This window comes from Trichogramma pretiosum, unplaced genomic scaffold, assembly GCF_000599845.2.
Source record: "Trichogramma pretiosum strain Unisexual culture from Peru unplaced genomic scaffold, Tpre_2.0 scaffold20, whole genome shotgun sequence".
Lineage (NCBI taxonomy): Eukaryota > Metazoa > Arthropoda > Insecta > Hymenoptera > Trichogrammatidae > Trichogramma > Trichogramma pretiosum.
The window spans coordinates 1,770,660-1,790,458 of NW_019641696.1; the positions used below are offsets into that span (position 1 = coordinate 1,770,660).

The window sequence follows — 19,799 nt, forward strand, 5'->3', positions numbered from 1 at the left end:
ACACGATGCGATGACAACGATGCTGCTGCTGCTGCTGCATTGGGACTACTACCACGACCAATCGTTATCAACTGCCGGCCTATCTCTCTCACTCGGCTGCGATGAATGTGTGTCTGGGGGGGCGTGACTTGACGACGACACACGCATTGCACTGACGACGACGACAACTACGACAACGATGCTGTTGAATAAACAAAATGAAAAAATAAAATGACGACGACGGCGAAAATAAAACACATTTTCACAAAAATGCCGATATGGCGTACACAGAGTATGTCTCACCAACTGACCGCCACGGCTGAAAACAAGGATAGAGTGGTGCTCGTTTACGGCGACCGTATCGAAGTCAGATCAAAGGTAATAAGGCAAAAAAGCAGACATAAAAAAAACAACTTCTATTGCTACCAATACTACTACTACTACTACTACCGCTACGAAAGATTATATTCAGCATCATATGTTTATGATTTACTGTTGTCCTTATATTATTAATTAGGCTGAGCAAGAATTTTGTATTTTTTTCACAACACGCATATTACACAAGATCGACTCAGTGTTAGAAACGCTATATCATATAATACAACTTATACACCGCAACATCACTGACCAACAGCATATAATTTTGCGAGCACGATGTGTGTGTCGATTTTGCAGCTACACACACGCGCACACACATCAATATAGAAACGAACAATGATGAATATAGGTTTATATGAAAAAAAAATCTCTGTGTGTAATGGCACTGCTTTTATTTACAACGAATGTCTTCTATTCGATAAACGCTGTGTTTTTCACTGTTTTTTATGTGTGTGGTAATGTGCTTTCGATAAATAAAAAAGCATATATAGAAAACATCATCAACCTGCAACTGACTTTGAAACTTAGAGCTCTCGAAAAATACGCTGGACATACCATAGTGCGTAGCATAAGATGTTTATTAGACAAAAAAGAGCAAAGAGAAGACGCACGCATAGTTCTAGAATATTATACGAGAGTAAATATTATAAAACACGAGATGCGGAGACAACGAAGCTCTAAAAAGGAAGTCTCTCTCGAAGTGTACGTGAATTATGAATAAGTATGCATACCTACAATAGTGCGAGATTTGCGAATATTATATTATTGTCTTACACAGAATCTCATTATGGACAAGGTGAAATTCTCGCATTCCGAGTTTAAAGCACAATTTTAAGCTTGAAATTATTTCTGCGTGTTTTTTACGTATAAAGTAATAATAATTATACTGATTCGAGAGTGCTTTTTTTTTAAAGATAACAAGAATTTAGCCATTATTTTACATTTGGTAGAGAAAAAAGTGCTAAATAAAGGATACTTTTAGAGGCAAATCCTCATCCTTTTACGCGAATGCGAGGATTCGACCGTGTCTATAATACAAACACACGCCTCTTATCCCATAAACTTATTTCACAATGAAATATAATGTGAAAGCCGCTTTTTCACTTGCAGCCTATGCCTGCGCTTACATTCATTATCAATATATATCTACGTTCCTACTACTATTATTGTTACAAAAAAATTATCAAGGACACTAAGAGAAAAAAAAGGATGTATTCTTGTGAATATAGTTTTACTGTTATCTTAGAAAGTATTTTCATCATGTATTAGTTACGAACTAGATACTTTTCTGTATAACCAAGCTTGTGCACCGATTTTACGATAATGCGCTATCAGGGCATCTCGTCATTTTGAGCCAACATTTCCTCATGTTTGCTCTAGTTCATCAATGCATATTACTTACGTATATAACATTAGTGCTTTACTCATCAAAAAACATCATTCCATCTGAGCTCTCTCACCGATTCATGTAGGTCAAAATTAGATTTTGTATTTTTATCTTTTGCTAGGGCTGAAGTTCTGAGTATTTTGATAATTATATTAAAAATCTACAGCATATTGTGATATTAATATGAACCTATAAAAAGATGAAAATTGGATTGAATTCGTTTCAGCTCATATCATAAGTATTACTACATCATTCATTATTTAATTTCATCATTCAGTATTTATACATTTTACGCTTTTAATGTTGCATTTTATGTATTATTGTGTAGATTGGTAATCAATTATCGTAGAAGTATATCATAGAGTAGTTCATTTCAAATTAAATAATAAAACACCGACTCTTGAATATATAAATGTTTCGCATGACTTAACAATTAGTAGATAAACTTGATAGTTAAAATTTAACTCCCTTATTAATTAAATAGTATAACTATTATTACAAATTATAAAGATCATTTTTTTTTTTTTGAATATTACTTACGACTTATCTATTTTGCAATGACATTATGGACCTCACTTGAATTTAAATTATGCATTTAATGCAATACAGTGAAATCCTTTTGTCCTTGCGAATTATTTCCGATTACATTTTTAAATTAATTTTAATATATTTTTAGAGGGTTGATTAATTAAATGAATGCATAGTGAAAAACTAGTGAATGAATATGATGTATGAATGATTACTCGATCAATTTGAAAATTGAAACGAATACAGTATTTCAGATGTAAAATTGATTATGAATTCGGTCAAATCAAAAGTTAATTTTTCGAAATTCATCGCTATTTTTTTCAATAAATTTTTTTATCGGGTACGAAAAAAGCACATAGTTTTACCGTTTTTAGATTACTCAAGTCTAGAATACGTTTCATGCTACTACTGCACTGCTATTGGCATGGTTTATCTCTGATTATGAAAAATTCCTTTCAAAATTTTCTAGATAGGTAAAAATTGTTGACACAGAATTTTATTACGCTTTTACAATGTAAAATCAAAAAGGGTAAAACTATGCTTTGCAGCGGATTTAGTTTTTAATTTTGTCGGAAACAAGTATGCGAGCAAAGAACTCATATATTACGCATTATAAAACTTTGATTCGTCAAAAATGAGTTACGAATGGGCGAAAAATTCGACTGTGTGATTGAGAGCAAAAAAAAAGATTGAAAAGAAGAGGTAATTTTACGTATACGACACAATATTTCCACAATGCCCAAAATTGTTTCAGGATCTAAAGAAGCGCGGCTCGCACGCCTGCGACATGCAGGCCCTGAGACCGCTCCCGATACCAGTCAGTAACAGCTCGATGATGGGCCAGGTGACGACCGCCACCACGACCATGGCCGGCACGACGTCTCAGGACGGAGCTTCCTCGGCTGGGCAGGGTCAACAGCAGCATCAGCAGCAGCAGTTGCAACCGGTGTCGGTCACCGTGACGGAGAGCGCTTAAAAAAACTGTTCATTACTTACGCACCAGTGACCAATTACTACTACTGCTACTACTACGACTACGAGAGCCATCGCCTACGAAAAATTTCATATTTATGAGAAAGAAAAAAATTAAAAAAAAAAAAAAAACCTTAAAAAATAGTAACAATTCTTCAACCACTGGTTACGACTTGGATCTCCCCCGACTCTCGACAAAATGTGTGGAGGTGTATTTAACATCCACTTAGACAATGGTGAGCATTGAAAATTATTCAAATATATCTCATTGACATAATTTTGGGGGAATCTGCCTTCGCACACGAGACACTACTTCTCTGTGTGCTCTTAAATTTCGACTTAACCATAAGTATATTATCTGGAATGCTCCATGGTGTAAGGTCAGTAATTTTTATATGAATGATTATATCATGGATAACACGTGTAATTATTATATGAAGTAGTTTAGCTTGTTGCATTGAATTATTATTTATGAACGAATATAGAGGATCCTTGTAACTTTACACCATATTGCACCTCAGTATTATAAAAATATGATAATGTCACTGGTCCCACTGGATTTTTGAATCGTGGGTTAGCTCGCAAATGAACGAGAACTTATATTTTTTATTTTTTAGAGAAATTGAATGAAAATATTTTGAATTTTGTGCATCGTGTCGAACTTAGTGACTATAATGACAGTAAGTCTGATGTGTGTGTATAATGATTATGAGAAAATAATTATCATTGATTTGAAGAATGTTTTTATCCTATTCATTAATCAAAGATTTTTTTTATTGATAGTCTTGATCAGAAATAATTTGCATGATCTAATTATTAAAAATTATAAATTTTGCACCTGTCTGTTTGAATTTTTTTTTGTTGTAATATTTTTTAATTACTGCTGTACTATAATTTATTTCATCACTTTAAATAGTTTTTGAACTTATGAAAATCATCTTGACTACGTATAAATCAGCTCAGCAAAATGAAAGAATCACTGATTGAAAATTGTCGACGAGATTACTGTCAGTATGTCAAAAAATAAGAGTTTCAGAGACGTCGAGAGTAATGCGAAGGCAGCGTCTTCTGTATTATTAAGCTTATTTATTTTTCCTTTAAAAAAATCGCTCGAACTCAGATGCTACTGGTGATTTGATGATAAACAAAAACGAAAAATATATGGTTAACAACTCGTCGCGACGTTTTGTATTTTTACAACCCTAAAACCCGTTTATTTGCTCACTTCCACGCGGTGCAAGAGAAGTATTCTCCCCTTTTCTCCTCTTTCGTGAAAGAGCAAAAGATACACACACACACGTACGAAAAATAACACGACTTTGGAAAAGCTCGAAGAGAGACAATGTCTCTAGCTAGCTGCTGCTAAAGGCGTGAGCAGAGAGAGAGAGAGAGAGAGAGAGAGAGAGAGAGCTACGTGTACGAGATCCAGGGTTGAGAGTTAAGCCCCGGGATTAAGCTCTTTTTGCATCGGCTGCCGGATCGATTTTGCCTCTCGCTACTATATATCGAGGCCTGAAATAGCTATATGGTCGTCTCGTCGCTGCTGCTGCTCAGCACGGAGACTGCAAAATTCTAGTTTATCTTTTCCTTGGAGGTCGCCTCTCATTTTCTCTCTCTTTCTCTCTCGAGCGCAGTTATTTTCCTATGTACCTTAGCATAAATTTTGCGTTAAATGAGTTTTTCTTTTCTTTGCCAACGAAGTGACATACGTAGTTTTTTTTTTTTATTTTGTTCTAAATTCTTTTTAATGTGATGTGAATTTTACACGATGAATCGAACAAGTGAATAAATGAACGATAGCTGCCAATAAGTAGGCGCTTATCCTTTTATCAAGTTCTACCAAACTTGGGCTCAAGCTTCTTCCCCAAAACCTTCTGTATTGGTTGGAGGTAACTTCTAATTTTCCGCAACTCTCATACGCAGCAAAGACGACTTGGGGCACACGATCGATTGATGTTCCGAACTTTCGATATATAAATGCACGTCACACCACCGCCACCGCGTATATGCAACGCGCCAAAATTAAATTTCACTGATTAATTTTGCCTCTTTAACGGCGCACGCGTTGAGCTGGGGCTACGTGCGTTCAAAAGAGAGAGTTGGGAGGCTGTTACATAATGTATGTAGAGCAGCGCACACGCGGCGGGTTGTAAGTTACTCTGAAAAATGTTGTGAGCTTTTTTTTTTTCATTTTCTTCGTCGTCGCGCCGCATTTAAATTTAAATGCCTTAATTATTTAAAATGACCGTGCACGCGCGTGGTCTCACTATTTTTTCTCCTCGCGAGCTTGCGCGCACGTGAAATTTAATTGCAAAAAAGCGTAGTGAAAAGGGAGCGAAAAATAATCTGTACTCCTTAAAAATTGATAGATTTTTTTTCGCAAACTCTGACATACTAAACAGAAATAGAAGCTCTTAATTGAACCGAACTGGAGTAGAACTATAACGACGCGATGTCTTAATCGCATATACGAAGAATAGTATGATGGATTGACGAAAGTAAAAAAGAAAAAAACGAGGGTAGCAGCAGGCGATAAGAGCAAATCGAAGGAAATCATTTTTAGCCAACACCTTTTCTCTGTGATTGAGAGTTCCCAAAGTCGTGTGTCGCGGGAGAGCCAAAAAAAGATCTCTCCAGCAGCGAAATGAAAATTATTGATGAGAAAATTTCTCTATCGTGTTGAACGCGTAGCTTTCTCGTTTGTTTTTTTTTTTCGAAAAAAAGAGGGCAAAGAATTTCTTACGAGCTACTGGTTAGAAGGTCAAGCGGTTTTACAGAGTGAAGAAGCCTACGTGTCTCTTTTTTTCCCCCGTATCATTCATCGAATTTCGGTCTTTTTTTGCTGTAGCGCGTGCGCGCGGACGAGCAAACACTCGATTATATATTTTAAATAATGCTTCGAGCACTCGGAGAGAGAGAGAGAGAGAGAGAGAGAGAGAGAGAGAGAGAGAGTTGATTGTCACTTATGCTATATAGAAAAACTGCTGATATCGCTCGAGAACGAGAAAGTCGAGTTTTCGTCGAGGAGATGTGAGCCTATCTGATACAAAAAATATCGAGGCTCCTTTTCACTCGCGTAAAGCAGAAAAGAAAAAAAAAACAAAAATGTGCGTATTATTTTTTTCTTCTTCTGTTTGTATATTTACAGCTGCGATGACAGATACCGTAGATACAAGTGTGTGCGCAGAAAAAAAGCACACGCACACCCAACTCTAACCCACGAGCAGAGCAAAACACGAGCGAGCGAGACGCACACTTGAATCGTGTATAGCATGGTGGTATATCGTGCACAATACCCCTGAGTGCCAAGAATAATTAAGGATTTTCAGCGGTTGCAGCGCGACGCATACTCGCGTTTCTGCGCAAACACACCCACACTTGCATAGGGAAAAAAAATACAACAACGCGTCTCGTTGTCGTGTGTATACATAGTCGTTGTTGCGCTTTGTTAAGATCAAAACAAAAGAGTCGAAGAGAAAATTAATTAGACAGGAGACGGAGAGAGAGAGAGAGAAAAAAGAGTATATAAGGAAACGGAAAATTTGAGATCGTATACATTGTTTACGATGGTTGCTCTGTATAGACGTCGAAAACAAAATTCGTATGATGTACAGTACGCGTCGAATTATTAAGTACGTAAAGGTTCAAAGGATACTAAATATGAGCACCAAAGTTGAGTGTGTAAAAGTTGAACAAAATAATAATGATGATAATAAACATCGATAAAAGAAAATTTGAAACGAAATATCTAAACTTATCATCATTATTGTTATAATTGATTGCGATTATTATACTATAATATTCATGATCCACAAAAAAAAATAATGTACTATTTCGCCTTGTAAAATGAACAAACGGAACAAAAAATAATAAAATCCTATTCTTCTCCCTTGATCATTGTGTGTAAATGAAAAAAACTATAGAATATAGAATTATGGATCTGAGTGTACTTTTTAAAAATTGTACGCATGTCCAATACAACAAAACTAAAAATATCTAAGTGTTATGTAAAACTATGAATACAGATAAATAAAATATATATTTAATTAGCTCGTTATAAAAGTAAGCGACCGTAACAGGAACAAATAGAGTGTGAAAGAGAGACAATTTTTCAATAGTTTGATGTAGATAAATAAGAATAAATGAAATTGAGTATAAAATAGTGGCCTTCCACAGTAATTTCTCAGCGTCGATGGAAGTTGTTTTAATTGTTATTTCAAAGCAAAAAAAAGAACATTGTTTTGACCTTTCCGATTTTTTGAATAAAGAAAAAAGATCGTGTGAACCATTCCACTCGCTTGTAATTACATATGTCGAAACCAAAATTATTTTCTAAGAAGAGCTGAGATGTTTCAGCTCGACTAATGTGACTCTATCCTTAAAAATTTTTAATTTTCTTTCTTACTGTTCTTTCTTGAACGAACAAGAAATTTTTTTTTCCTTCCAAGACTCTGTGCCCGATGTGAAATGAAAATTTAATCTTGCCTGATTTCATTCTGCGGACGAGCAACTTTTTTCAAACAAGAATGAATATAATTTTTCTGAGGATAGAGAAAATATGTAAAAAAAAATTGTGTACGAATGAATGATAGTATATATAATTACATATACGTGTACATATATTTGTAAATGTATATGAACATGTATGTGTAGACACATATGTAAACCTTTGTAAATTGAGTAAGATGCCCTCGTTCTTTCAAACTTCGCGCTTGCGCGGAGTTGTACTACATTATAAGTGTGTCAAGCCGCCAGATGCAGCAGTCGTATAGGGGTCGTTATTTTGATGTGCACACATATGGCAGGGGATATTTTTTTAAGGTCTCGCGTGAGAGGAGATATCATGTTTTCAGAAATTTATCCCAATTTTTAATGTTTAAGTTCAATAATCTCGAAAAGTTGTCGATTTTTCGGCCAATCAATGGATTAATTTGTCAATTAATGACACCTGAAAAATTCATTTGTAACGTGAATCGTGGCCGAGCAAGTAAATCTGTGAAACGTGTATAAATTAATAACGACTAAAAAGACGATTTTCATTAGAAACGATGAAATTGAGAGAAGTGTAAATAAAAGTAACGTAGCTGAATAAGATAAACGAAATTGTCCAAAACATTTACGTAGGAAAACTCGATCTGACGATCTGGTAAATAAATGTAAACAGTGTATTAAAGGAAGATTTTATTTTCGCTAGCTCTGAGTAAACGACTCATGGTAATTGTAAAATAGAATCGTTTCAAAGTAAAAATATAAAAAAGTGTGTTTGTAGATAGGGTCGAAACAGGGAGAGGTACGTATTAGCGTATATACTTCTTAATTTGTACATATAATTATTACAAACATGTATAAAATCGCGATAAATGGTTAAAACGTTATGTAAAGCAGAAGGTAATCAAGTTATTTAGAAAAAAAACCGTGCAATAAATACTTAGATAAAATGAGTAATACGAGATACGAGTTTAACGTAAATGTGTACAGAGTAAATATATAAATTCTAAAGCATTCTGAAGATTGAGAGAGGATATATATATATATATGTATTTATACAGAAAATACGTACATATTATACATATAAAAGAAAAATACAAAAAAGTAAAGACTAAATAAATGATAAACTCATCGTGATTGCACGAGGTTGCTTTGAAAACGTTATCAAATACTATTTACGTGGAATATTACGAGCGAGAGAGAGTTTTATACTTGTGGATTTTCAATTTGTTCTTTGCCTATATCCCCATCTCTCACTCATGGTATATTTTGAAAGAAAAAAGATGTTTAATAAATTTTTATCTCTATACTTGTTGCGGATTAGTTCTCTATATATATCGACGAATGTTCAAACACATCTGCCAATTACGAAAGAAAAAAAAATTATATTAATGTTTTCATTCGTTCATAGCTTACGAAAAAAACAGCACTTAATCACTCGATGATCTTAAATATTGCATGATAGCAGTCTGAAAGCAGGCCAGGACATTATAAAAAAGCTCTAACGAATCAAATGTGAAAAAAACTTGTTTCCTGTTTCAACATTCCTATACATAAACGATACAAATGAGTTAGAAAACGATTAAATATTAACGTATAACAGTGCCATCGTCAATTTAAAATAAAAAAAAATAAATAAAACCTCTTTTAAACTCCTTATGGAAAATAAAAAAAAACGTGTCTCGTCAACGATTTTCTGCTGTCACCACCTGTTACGATTAAGTGTATTTCAAATCACTAGAAGAAATTCGGTAAACAAATATTAAACAATAAATCCTGATTATCGTTAAAATAAACGATACGAACTGAAATACATACATAGAGCAGACAAAAATTTATTGCTATCTCACGTAATTATTTTAAAAAGACAGATAAAAAAATTAAAGTTCAAAGATATGAACTACAGTCGATATTTTAAATGAATCCGTAGTAATTTACTATAATTATCTATAATTACAAAGTTATAACAATAAAATTTCACGAGAATCGACAATTATCTTAAGTATATAAAGTTACAATGTGGTCAAACTTACAATGAATTTTGTAAAGAGAACAAAAAAATGAGGATCGAACTACGTTTTATCTTAAATGATCTATAAGAAAAATATGAGTCTTTCAACTTAACTACCGCAAACTGCCAATTTTTTTGAAAGAAGGAAAGCGTTTAACTATTTCACGCTCGCGTTTGAAAGGTAAGAGCATTTGTCGAATTAAAAAGAATGAATAAATAACCGAAACAAAGATGTTTTGCAAAGGTTACTATTGCAGTAGGGTTATTTTAAAAAATGTCATACTTCAAATTTCATTGCTTTTTAGATACGATCATACATTTTTGAGCATGACATGATATCTTGGAAACTACGGGATAAATTATTTTCGAAACACCGAATTTAATAATGTACATGAAAAAATATGTAGCTTATTTATTTATAAAAATTTAAGTCTGAAGAAAAAAAAACTAATAAATTTGAGGGACAAAATTGACCAGCCGTCCGTAATTCAACTAAATTTTTATAACATCTTGAGAAATTTCTTCAGATCACGAATCGAACTTCTTATGAAATAAATTCACAAATTCAAACGACTCTGCTTAATATTAGCACTTTACCTCTTTGAGTGTATTAAATATACAAATAAATGAAGATAATAGACATTAAAAGTACGCAGAAAACCGTAAAATTTCGTTAAATACAATTCTCATTTAATAAAAATCTTACAAACAGAATGTGTAATTATTAAGGAAATGGCATTGAAACGACAATGTCGCAAAATAAAATATTCCTTCAATTTCCTTTTAGACTACTGACCTGCACATTAAACAGTTTTTCAACTCCTCGCTAATTATTTTTCATGAAAACGCGACGTAATTAAATGGCATATTACATAATTGCATAATACCGAGCTTGAAATGTGTTAATTTATGAGCTGTGTTCCATTGGACCAAAATTATATTGAGACAAAAAGTCGGGAAAAATTACTCGTACGTGAAATAAAATTAGAACATGCAATACAGGAGTTTAGTTTTGCTCTTTGTACTCTTATTTTCGATCATTTGAAAATGTCAATTATAAATGGCAAATAGTTCAAGTTTAAGAAACGAAGTAACCTCCACTCACTTATGTTTCATCAAAATATACGGATATAAAGTAAGATGCTTTCTTTTGATACCATGATAAAAGCATGAAAATGGAAATGTTTATATTTTTTTTCAACGCTCACGATAAATCCCGTATATAAGGAACAATTTTCCGTTGACAATAAACTGCATTACTTCAGTGTAAGATTGCGTTGTCTCATTTCAACTTTGAATATGAAGTATATCGAAAATAATAGCATTTCATAAAAACGAGCATAATGTAAACTCAAGAAAAATGTAGAATTTGATGAAGACAAACGTTTTGATTAATTTTACTTACGATTTACTTCGCGCAAAAAAGGCAAAAACAACATCTTAATAATGCAATATCAAGAATGCGTCCAAACGATTGTAAAGAAACGTTGAAAAGAGATAAAACAACAACAACAACAAAAAAAACTGATTCTTTTAAAAAATTTTGAAAGGGTACACTACATTTAATTCTACGGATTATTAATAAATATCGATGTATAATAGAGCGCGTGATGTTATCTGCGAATTTACTAAGCCGTGAGTTATAAGAAAGATAAACATTTGACAAAGATCCTCTAAAACATATTGACTATTATATATGTATCAGTGCGTGGGCGAACGCGTATGGGTGCGTATCATAATAATAATATTTTTTTTTAATAAATGGGTGTTAGATAATGAAAAAAAAATTGAATAATAATAATTGTAGGATAGTAGTCATATATGAGAATATACACAGAAAGATATATGCATGACTGAATAACGGTTTATAAATATATATATGCATATTGTATTGTATATTTCATCGATTTCGACGAATAAGTGTCATATAAATATTTTTAGTTGTCAATCGTTATACGTCAAAGATTCTAACTTTCGTTAAATTCTCAATTACATCCTTCGGGTAGTTTTTTGTCTCGATCGTCTATCGTTCACTCGGACCAAAAACACACATATATACACAAAATATGCAAAGCTACGAAGAGAAAGAAAAACTTATATTTTCGATGTTTACTAAAAAAAAAAGGAAATGAAAAAATATATATACATATAATCGATTCTCTGTTACATTGAATAGATCAAAAAATTATTTAAAAACTAGTATTTTCATTTCTCTTGATACTTAATAAAGTATGCAGCCAGAGCTAATATGTTCAGTCAATGAAATTATTTTTATAAAAAAATTATATCCTTTCTCGTTACACTTTTGAGATATGAAAATAATATTAGTAAAAATAACAATAATATTACGTGTTACGTCGCCATTTGATTCAGGAACCTAATGAATATTTTTTTATTTCCCGCAAATAAAATTTTCGGTCCATCCAATTTTACAGAGCATCGATCTTATACAAAGATGTATCGAGGGCTGTATTGCAAAACATGTAATATTTATGTATTTGCATTTTTCTAGTCATTTTTTCACTTTATAGAAAGTTACGATTTGGAAATCGAAAAAAAAATTTTTTACAGTTGCCAATTTAAAGAGCGGTAATAACTTTATTTATGCACGATAAGTCGTACACGAACTTTTTTTAAAATTATGTATTTATGATTTTTCTAAACATGAATGAAATTCAATTTAAATTTAAAGATTACACAGCAAGTTTTCGTTTATCTATAAAAATGTTTATAATTCATTTTTTTAGTCGTGCATCGCAATACAGCCTTTGTACACGAATCGTACTTACATATAGAAATATGTATATGTATTTATATACGAAATTAAAATAAGTGTGCGGGTTGATTCAATATAGGCATATACGATCGTCGATCGACATGAAAGTTTTATTAATAAAAAAAATAAATAAATAATAATTTAATATATACTCATTCAATGAGACACTTGGATTACTGAGACATTATTGTATACTCGGTTGCATAAAACCAAAAATGAACATTCATGGAAATAGCGCACGTTGGCTAATAATAGTTTTAAATCATGTATTATCAAAAAGATTACGAATAAAAGAGGAAAAAACGAGAAAATCGAAAAACATTTATTTCACCAAATCGATCGTAGATCGATCATTGTTAAAAGAAATCTAAAAGATAGATGAAAGAAGCAGATGGTAACAGCTCAGAGAGTTAATTATGAGAGAAAAAAAATTTAAATCGTACGAAAGTTTCAAGAATGAATAATTGTAAAATGGTATTGTAAGCGATCATAATTGTCGTCGAAAACAAATACACTCACGAGTGTCAAAAATAATTTAAAAAAGGTATATTTATTATTAATGCATATATGAACCGATGAGATGAAATATATGAATGAAAGATATAAATAAAATGATCTATTGTCTTTATTTACGTTCCTACTTCGTATTAACTGTCCTCGAGTATCCTCTGATTCCTTTCTCTTAATTTCAATATTTTCTCATATTAATAATTTTAAATTATAAAATTTGAATCATTTTATTATTTTTTTTTTAACTTTTATTTATTTATATATCAAATAATATTGATTTTTAAAATATTTTCAAAAAAAAAGATAAATTTGATTATAATTCATTCTTATAATGATTGTTTACAGCGTACTTGTTTTGTGTTATACATTAACGCAGTAATTTTAAAGTTTAGTTTTTACATGAGCTATTGATGCATAAATCTTAAACAATTAAAGCTAATTTACGTAAATATAAAAGGTTTTCATAATTTGCTGAAATTATAAATAATTAATTTTTTAGTTAATTCAGTTAGCATTAAATCACAAGAAATGATGTACCATGTCCCATGATTTTATTTGAAAGTATTTTACTCAAGTGTCTAAAATCATCGAGAAAGCCATTCATTCGTCGCAGTAACAAATCATTCATTCATTCTAATTACTAAAACATTACATTTCGCCACCTCAAGTCATTCAATGACCCACGATCATCATTACCGGCAGAAATATTTATTATTAACTTTAACAACTTTTCAGGTGAGTATTTTATCCTTATATTAAATTTTTTATATGAATAATTTAGCCTAGAAAAGTGCTCCAATAAACGACATTTAGAATGAAAAATGCAAACGGGAAAAGAAAGCGTGAAACTTTGTCGATGTAGATGGCAGTTGCGCGACCCTCACAGCAGGTGTCGTATTGCACTACGGGCTCGGGCCGACGAAGAGGACTCCTACCTCGGTCGGCTGATTCTGACCTCATCGGCGTCTGCAATCGGGTTCAAATTAATTATGCTAAATAGTACTCTTTTCCAATCAATATTAGTTTTTATTTTTATAAATATATACTAATAATTCACTATTCAGAATGAAGTTCATGAAAAAGCAATTTTTGTAATTTTACTTAAAAATGAGATGAAACGAAATATAACTTCCGACATTTTTGACTAAAAGATGCCTCGTGTTATAACAAATACATTTCTTGTAGAAATGGTCAACATTTTATGAATGGTTTTTGTTTAACGTAAAATTTTTTTTAATTATAAAACGGTCATTTTTTGACCAAATACAATTTTTGATTTGCAAAATTCACACTTATTACCATTTGAACATACTTTCAATGGCTAATTTTAATTTTCTAAATTTCAAAAGTAAAACAAACTTTGAATTGAATTTGTTAATTTGAATTTTATAACATTACTTTTATAACATTACTTTAATTGTACACAAAAACTTGTACTTGGAAATGAGTCGCATTCATTACCAATAATGGTAATGATTTCCGAAAATTTGCTTCAAAGTTCAAACATTTCAGTTGAAGTTCACAGAAGATACTGTCAAACTTCTTATGCAATTTTTGTACCACATTTCACTCGAGGCCGTATGGGGTTTATACCCCACGGTTCCAATAATAAGCTAATTATAATAATAAAAATTGACGAAATGATAAAGTTACCGTGCTTTGACTTATAAAATCAGTTTTATTTTTCACTTGTGGTTTTACGGATAAAAGTACTCCCCATCTAGTAGTGGAGACTCAAAGTGTTATATTGCATTAAAAGTGGTTGAAACCTGGTGTAAATTTTACGATACTTCCCACATCAATCAAAAGAAATGATTATTCATATCATTTGAATTTAAATAAAAATGATCTGCAATGAGTTAGATGTCATGATATTTATTCAAGGAAAATATAACCTTCAATTAGCACTTTTCCTCTTACAGATTTACATCGTAAGACACTCGCCAACTAGCGGACTTAAATTTATATTATTAAATATTATTAAATATTAATTTATATTATTATATATTCCAAAGTGGTTGGAAACTGGTCTAAATTTTGATACTTGGGTAATTTAAAATGCACTCAGTACGTGCAACATATTTGTAACAAAAAAATCGCCGAAAACAAGCCAATTAATGATAATGTATTTTCAAACATTTTAAATGGTCAAATTTTAATTATTAGGCTATTATCAATGTTGATAATTTCTATTAGGGATGGTGAAAAGGTCATATGATAAATTTTAATAATTTAATATAATTTTTTGTATACTGTACGTGCACAATTTTTTATAATGTTAAATTTTCTTTTAAAATTCATAACTCTATCTCATGGAAACCAAAATTGTACTAAAACAATCATTCTAGTCCCCTTTTGAGAATTTATTAGCAAATACACTCACCTTGATCTCGTCTATTGCCTCGTGCAAATCCTCGTCAGAGTAGCCCTTCATGGCTTTGGTCGCCACGGGTCCCATGTAATTGTTGACAACGGCGAACTCCATCAGCGATAGGAAGACGAAAACGCTGCAAGACGACATCCACACGTCGATAGCTTTTACGTAAGATACAGGTGGCAAAGATTGCTGGGATTGAGTGTTTTGGGTCGCTGTGAGAGTAATAAAAAACGACAGGTTAAGACATTGAACGTGATTATATTATACATTTTACTGGAAATAATCTGCCGTTACATATAGTAAAGCAGTAAAAAATCTTAGCTCATACTTTTAGTCGAGGTTTTTTCGATTATGGACATTTCTATCTCCGGCCGATACATTCGAGTGAGAAATCTGCGGGTACGATATCCCATATGATTGCGCTGATTCTACCGATGTATTCATTTATACGCACATCCTCCCCGCGTATTACACAGATATTCGCACTCCAACAATACGATTTTTATATTTGTTTTATCTATATAGCCGCTCATTCCCGGTGGGTGCGATATCGTAAGCTTTTTTAAGGCTTCCCGGGAACGTGTTCTCTTCACGGGCGACTCGCTCACGCGATTCTCTCTTTCTAACGCAAAAAAATATATATGGTATGCATACGATTATTCGTGTCATGTACTACGAGTATGTGCGCGCGCGCGCTTGTGTGTGTGTGTGTGTGTGCGCGCAGGTGTACACGACGATGGGCATCCAACACCATTTTTTTTATCGCTCGCGAGAAAAAGTGAGTGATAATTTCTAGGGCAGAGTTTTATTAAATTTAATCGGATCATATAATTTAGCCCGAAGCAAGTTTTCAGTTATAGCCTGAGATAAGGAGGATATATTATAACATGCTATACTCCCATTCGAGTGTGGTTGGGGGGGGGGGGGGNGGGGGGGGGGGGGGGAGTGTGAATGGTATTTACGCGTACACTATATAGTTTTTAATAATAATCCGCATATCGGGGATGAGATGTTAATGCGAAAAAGTTCGCAAAGAAAGGAAAGACGAAAGGAGAAGAAGGAGAGAGGGGAGTCATAACTGCGATTATAATTGTGTCGTTAGCAGCAGCAGCAGCAGCAGCAGTACCTAGAGTTAGCAGAGACGTGACACCGAGGGTAACTCGAGCCGGTATGGCCTCGGGTTTGATCCAGAAGGCAATCCAAGACATGACGACGATAAGCGCCGACGGTATGTAGGTGTGAAACAGATGATAGCCAAGGCGCCGGCGCAAATTGAAGACGATCTGAATGCAAGTGAAATTGCCCGTCGAATATTCGATGGTACAGTCGGTCGTGTAATTGTTGGCGATATCGAGTTGCGGCAACTCGATTTCCGGATTGACCACTAGCGGATCGGTCAAGTTCCAGATAAATACCAGGTCCTGCGTCGTGTGCGACACTGCGCGAGACAGAACGGAGGAATCGTATAATAGTTAATTGTTTGAATTGTTTTGGAATAACAGAGCAATCTCGGGTTGGTGGTGGTGCAATACTCACGACTTTCGATCATCATTGAGCATATTTGAGTGTCGTGGGGATAGGACTCGAATTTCATGGCGCACGACAGCACCAACGTTAATCTAGAGAGAACAATACATTCAATTAAATCTCTCTATCTCGGTAAAATTGGATCGTTTATCGTGGCCAATCTAATACTCACTTGGACATGTAGAGTAACGTTTTGTCGTGATAGAGCCAGAGGTAATGATTGGGTATCGACATCTCGTGGAACGTAACTTTTTTGGCATTCTTGAAGAAGCAGTCGGGCCTCCAAATATTGTGCAGCCAGTCGACGTCGAGGATGCGATACTCCTCCGACATGTTTTCCGGTAGCCTGAGCCGCGAGTCGCGCCAACTTTGAGCGAGAAATATGTCCGCTACGTAGGTCTGAGGACAGAGAAAAGAATTAATTTTTTTTTCCTCGTTCTTACATCGATCTCGAGAGAGGATAAAAATGGAAAATTGTTTGCCCCGCATCTTACCATGGATTCCTCGTTAATGGAGTCTATGCTGAGAACCGTAACATGAAAATAAACGATAGTTGGCTGTCCCAGGTACTTGGGTGCTCTGTGCTTGTCATAATTTTTCGGATTCTTCGGCAGAATGTCCCTCAGGGAGAGCGAGACCTCCTTCCTGCCGTAGTCCTCGCTTTCTTCTCTGCGTAATTCCGCAGCAAATCAGTTGTGAGGAAAAATTTTACCAATTATTATTAATGATGATTTTTTGTGCGTGATTAGATTATTGCAGTGGTGCGATTAAGTTAAAAATTCTCATTTCGTTCGAAAAATTAATTCAATTTTTAATCATATTTAATTCTGAAAATAAACGTGCAACCCTGAATAAAATAAAGTTACTACGCATTCGAACGAACGATGAAAAAACTTCATTACAACTTTTCATCCGTTCCACATTTTATATACACAGCAATCGATACTCTATATTGCAACTCAATTCTTCACTTGAGATTGAAAGATGTGCGAATGAGAGAGCAGATAGAATATAGGCGCTAAATCGGAATAGTCGCACTAATATATTTACACACACACACACACACTCCAGCGATACAATTGAGCATGTGTACGTAAGATATGTATATATGTGAAAAAAAAAACTGGTGAATATTGCCGATTCCGCACAATGGCAGAGCAAAAACATCAGTGAGTGTGTGTGTGTGTGTGTGTGTGTGTGTGTGTGTGTGTGTGTGTGTGTGTGTGTGTGTGTGTGTGTGTGTGATGTATGTATATCGCAAAAGGGAGAAGCCATAAGATGTGTTCGTGCTGTGCATACCCTTAAGTTAATCTGACAACGTTCTTTGCCGTTTTTTACCTCCCACACACACGCGGCGTACACCTCTATATATGCATTGTTCTTGGCATGTATTTTATTCAAAGCGACGATGGATAAAAAGAGAATCCATCAATAAATTTCAATCATAATAAAGTAATTTCACTCGTGACAGATATAACTGGCTGAACGTTTGAAATTCTTTCGTGCAAAGTACGGTGCAAAATATCATAGTATTGTTCGGTGCTTCGAGGGTGGTATGTTAACTTCACAAAAAATGTTTTTATAGAGTTATTGGAATTATTATCTCTCTATTCAATTTGAAAAAAATATATTTGATTCAAAAACTACCGTTTGCACCATCAAATTCGACCTTCTTACGAAAAAACGCGTGATATATCAATTTCAGTTCAGTGCGCAAAAAAATCCAATCAAAACTGTTTACTTTTGGACAGATACTTATTTCGTTAAGCATTGATTGCTCAAAATCGTGCAATTTATCTATTATACATGCAATATGAGATGTGCTTTTGTGTCTGAAAGCAACTTGATTTTTTCAAAGTACTCACATGTGAAATCGATCAACTAACTAAAATTGCTCAAGTTAATTTTTCTAAAATATAAGTTTATAATTCGAAAGAGTACATTTCACAGAACTATTATTAGCTCAATTCGTTATAAATCTGAATGATCGTGAAAAATAATATGAAATAGTCGATAGAGTATTTTACCTCATGATTTTTGGAAAAAAGCGATATCCGCGTTTTCTCGCTGAAAGTCGAATAGTACGAGAGATTCGGCTATTGACCTTAAAATTCCAACCCTCTACTTCTGAGGAGAGGACAGCTTCACACACTCCATCTCTAAAGGGGACATTACGTGTACGTGTTTTTTTTTTTACTACTATCCCTTGTCATTCAAAATTAAAGGAATCCCGAAGCCAGGGTGAAAATTTACAAATTTTTCTTGGTTGATACTGAATGATTTACGTGTTCAATTATTGGGAAAATATACAATTAAAAAACGTCATTCTACCCCAGCCTCGGCATCATCTCTAGTAAAAAAACCATTCAAATACTCACGGATAATGCAAGGCTGCCATTTCAAAGAGGGTATAAAGATAGCAGCATAGGAGTACTAGAGAATGACTCCTCATACCTGTAAATAATTACATGATAGCTAGTCAGCATAAAAAATTGCAGCGCCCCAGAAACTAGTTTTTTTTGCCACTAATTTGCAATACCGATCAGCTGGTCATTCTACTCGGTTGTTTCTTCGTCGAGTGTATCGTCTTCGCCACTTATCATAATAATAGCTCAATGATGAACATCGTTTTGTTGAACTATCACTGATTCAATTCACAGAAAAAAAAATCACACCGATCCACATACGGTCGAGATCGTACACACCACCGATTCACAGATTGAAGAAATTCAGACCTAGCCGGTTGGTCGGCACAAACGTTGACCTATTTTACTGAAAAATATGGATAACAATAACAAAAAACAGATGAGAAAAAACTAGCGTACTCGGCACATCGTAATTACTCCGGCGGTTCGTACGACGTGTG

General features: G+C 33.6%; 2 protein-coding genes across 4 annotated transcripts in view; one reads left to right on the forward strand and one right to left on the reverse strand.

Annotated features, from left to right (window-relative positions):
* The window catches only part of LOC106656540 (potassium voltage-gated channel protein Shal), a 107,379-nt gene extending 100,313 nt beyond the window's left edge, over positions 1 to 7,066 (forward strand). For 2 of the 3 annotated variants that reach the window (XM_023462136.1, XM_014377569.2), the window contains 2 exons: positions 3,027 to 3,480; positions 6,393 to 7,066. In XM_023462136.1, coding sequence (XP_023317904.1) covers positions 3,027 to 3,248 — 222 coding nt within the window. In that variant the 3' untranslated portion in view covers positions 3,249 to 3,480; positions 6,393 to 7,066. Of the gene's footprint in view, positions 1 to 270; positions 358 to 3,026; positions 3,481 to 6,392 lie in introns of all 3 variants that reach the window. The other variant, XM_014377572.2, reaches the window with a different exon arrangement.
* Positions 7,067 to 13,568: 6,502 nt separating this feature from the next.
* Positions 13,569 to 19,385, reverse strand: LOC106656466 (glycine receptor subunit alpha-4). The gene is made up of 8 exons (XM_014377465.2): positions 19,312 to 19,385; positions 18,961 to 19,092; positions 17,428 to 17,602; positions 17,106 to 17,332; positions 16,943 to 17,025; positions 16,533 to 16,844; positions 15,413 to 15,618; positions 13,569 to 13,995 (listed from the first exon to the last, which is right to left on the reverse strand). The coding sequence occupies exons 1-8, from the start codon at positions 19,383 to 19,385 to the stop codon at positions 13,807 to 13,809; spliced, it is 1,398 nt and encodes a 465-aa protein (XP_014232951.1). The 3' UTR covers positions 13,569 to 13,806.
* Positions 19,386 to 19,799: the final 414 nt, after the last annotated feature.

Coding starts and splice junctions, on each gene's coding strand:
- LOC106656466 (XM_014377465.2), bottom strand. CDS start 19,385: ATGAGGAGTCATTCTCTAGTACTCCTATGCTGCTATCTTTATACCCTC. Junction 17,333..17,427: donor CCATTAACGAGGAATCCATG/GTAAGATGCGGG, acceptor CTCTGTCCTCAG/ACCTACGTAGCGGACATATT. Junction 15,619..16,532: donor CACGTCTCTGCTAACTCTAG/GTACTGCTGCTG, acceptor TTACTCTCACAG/CGACCCAAAACACTCAATCC.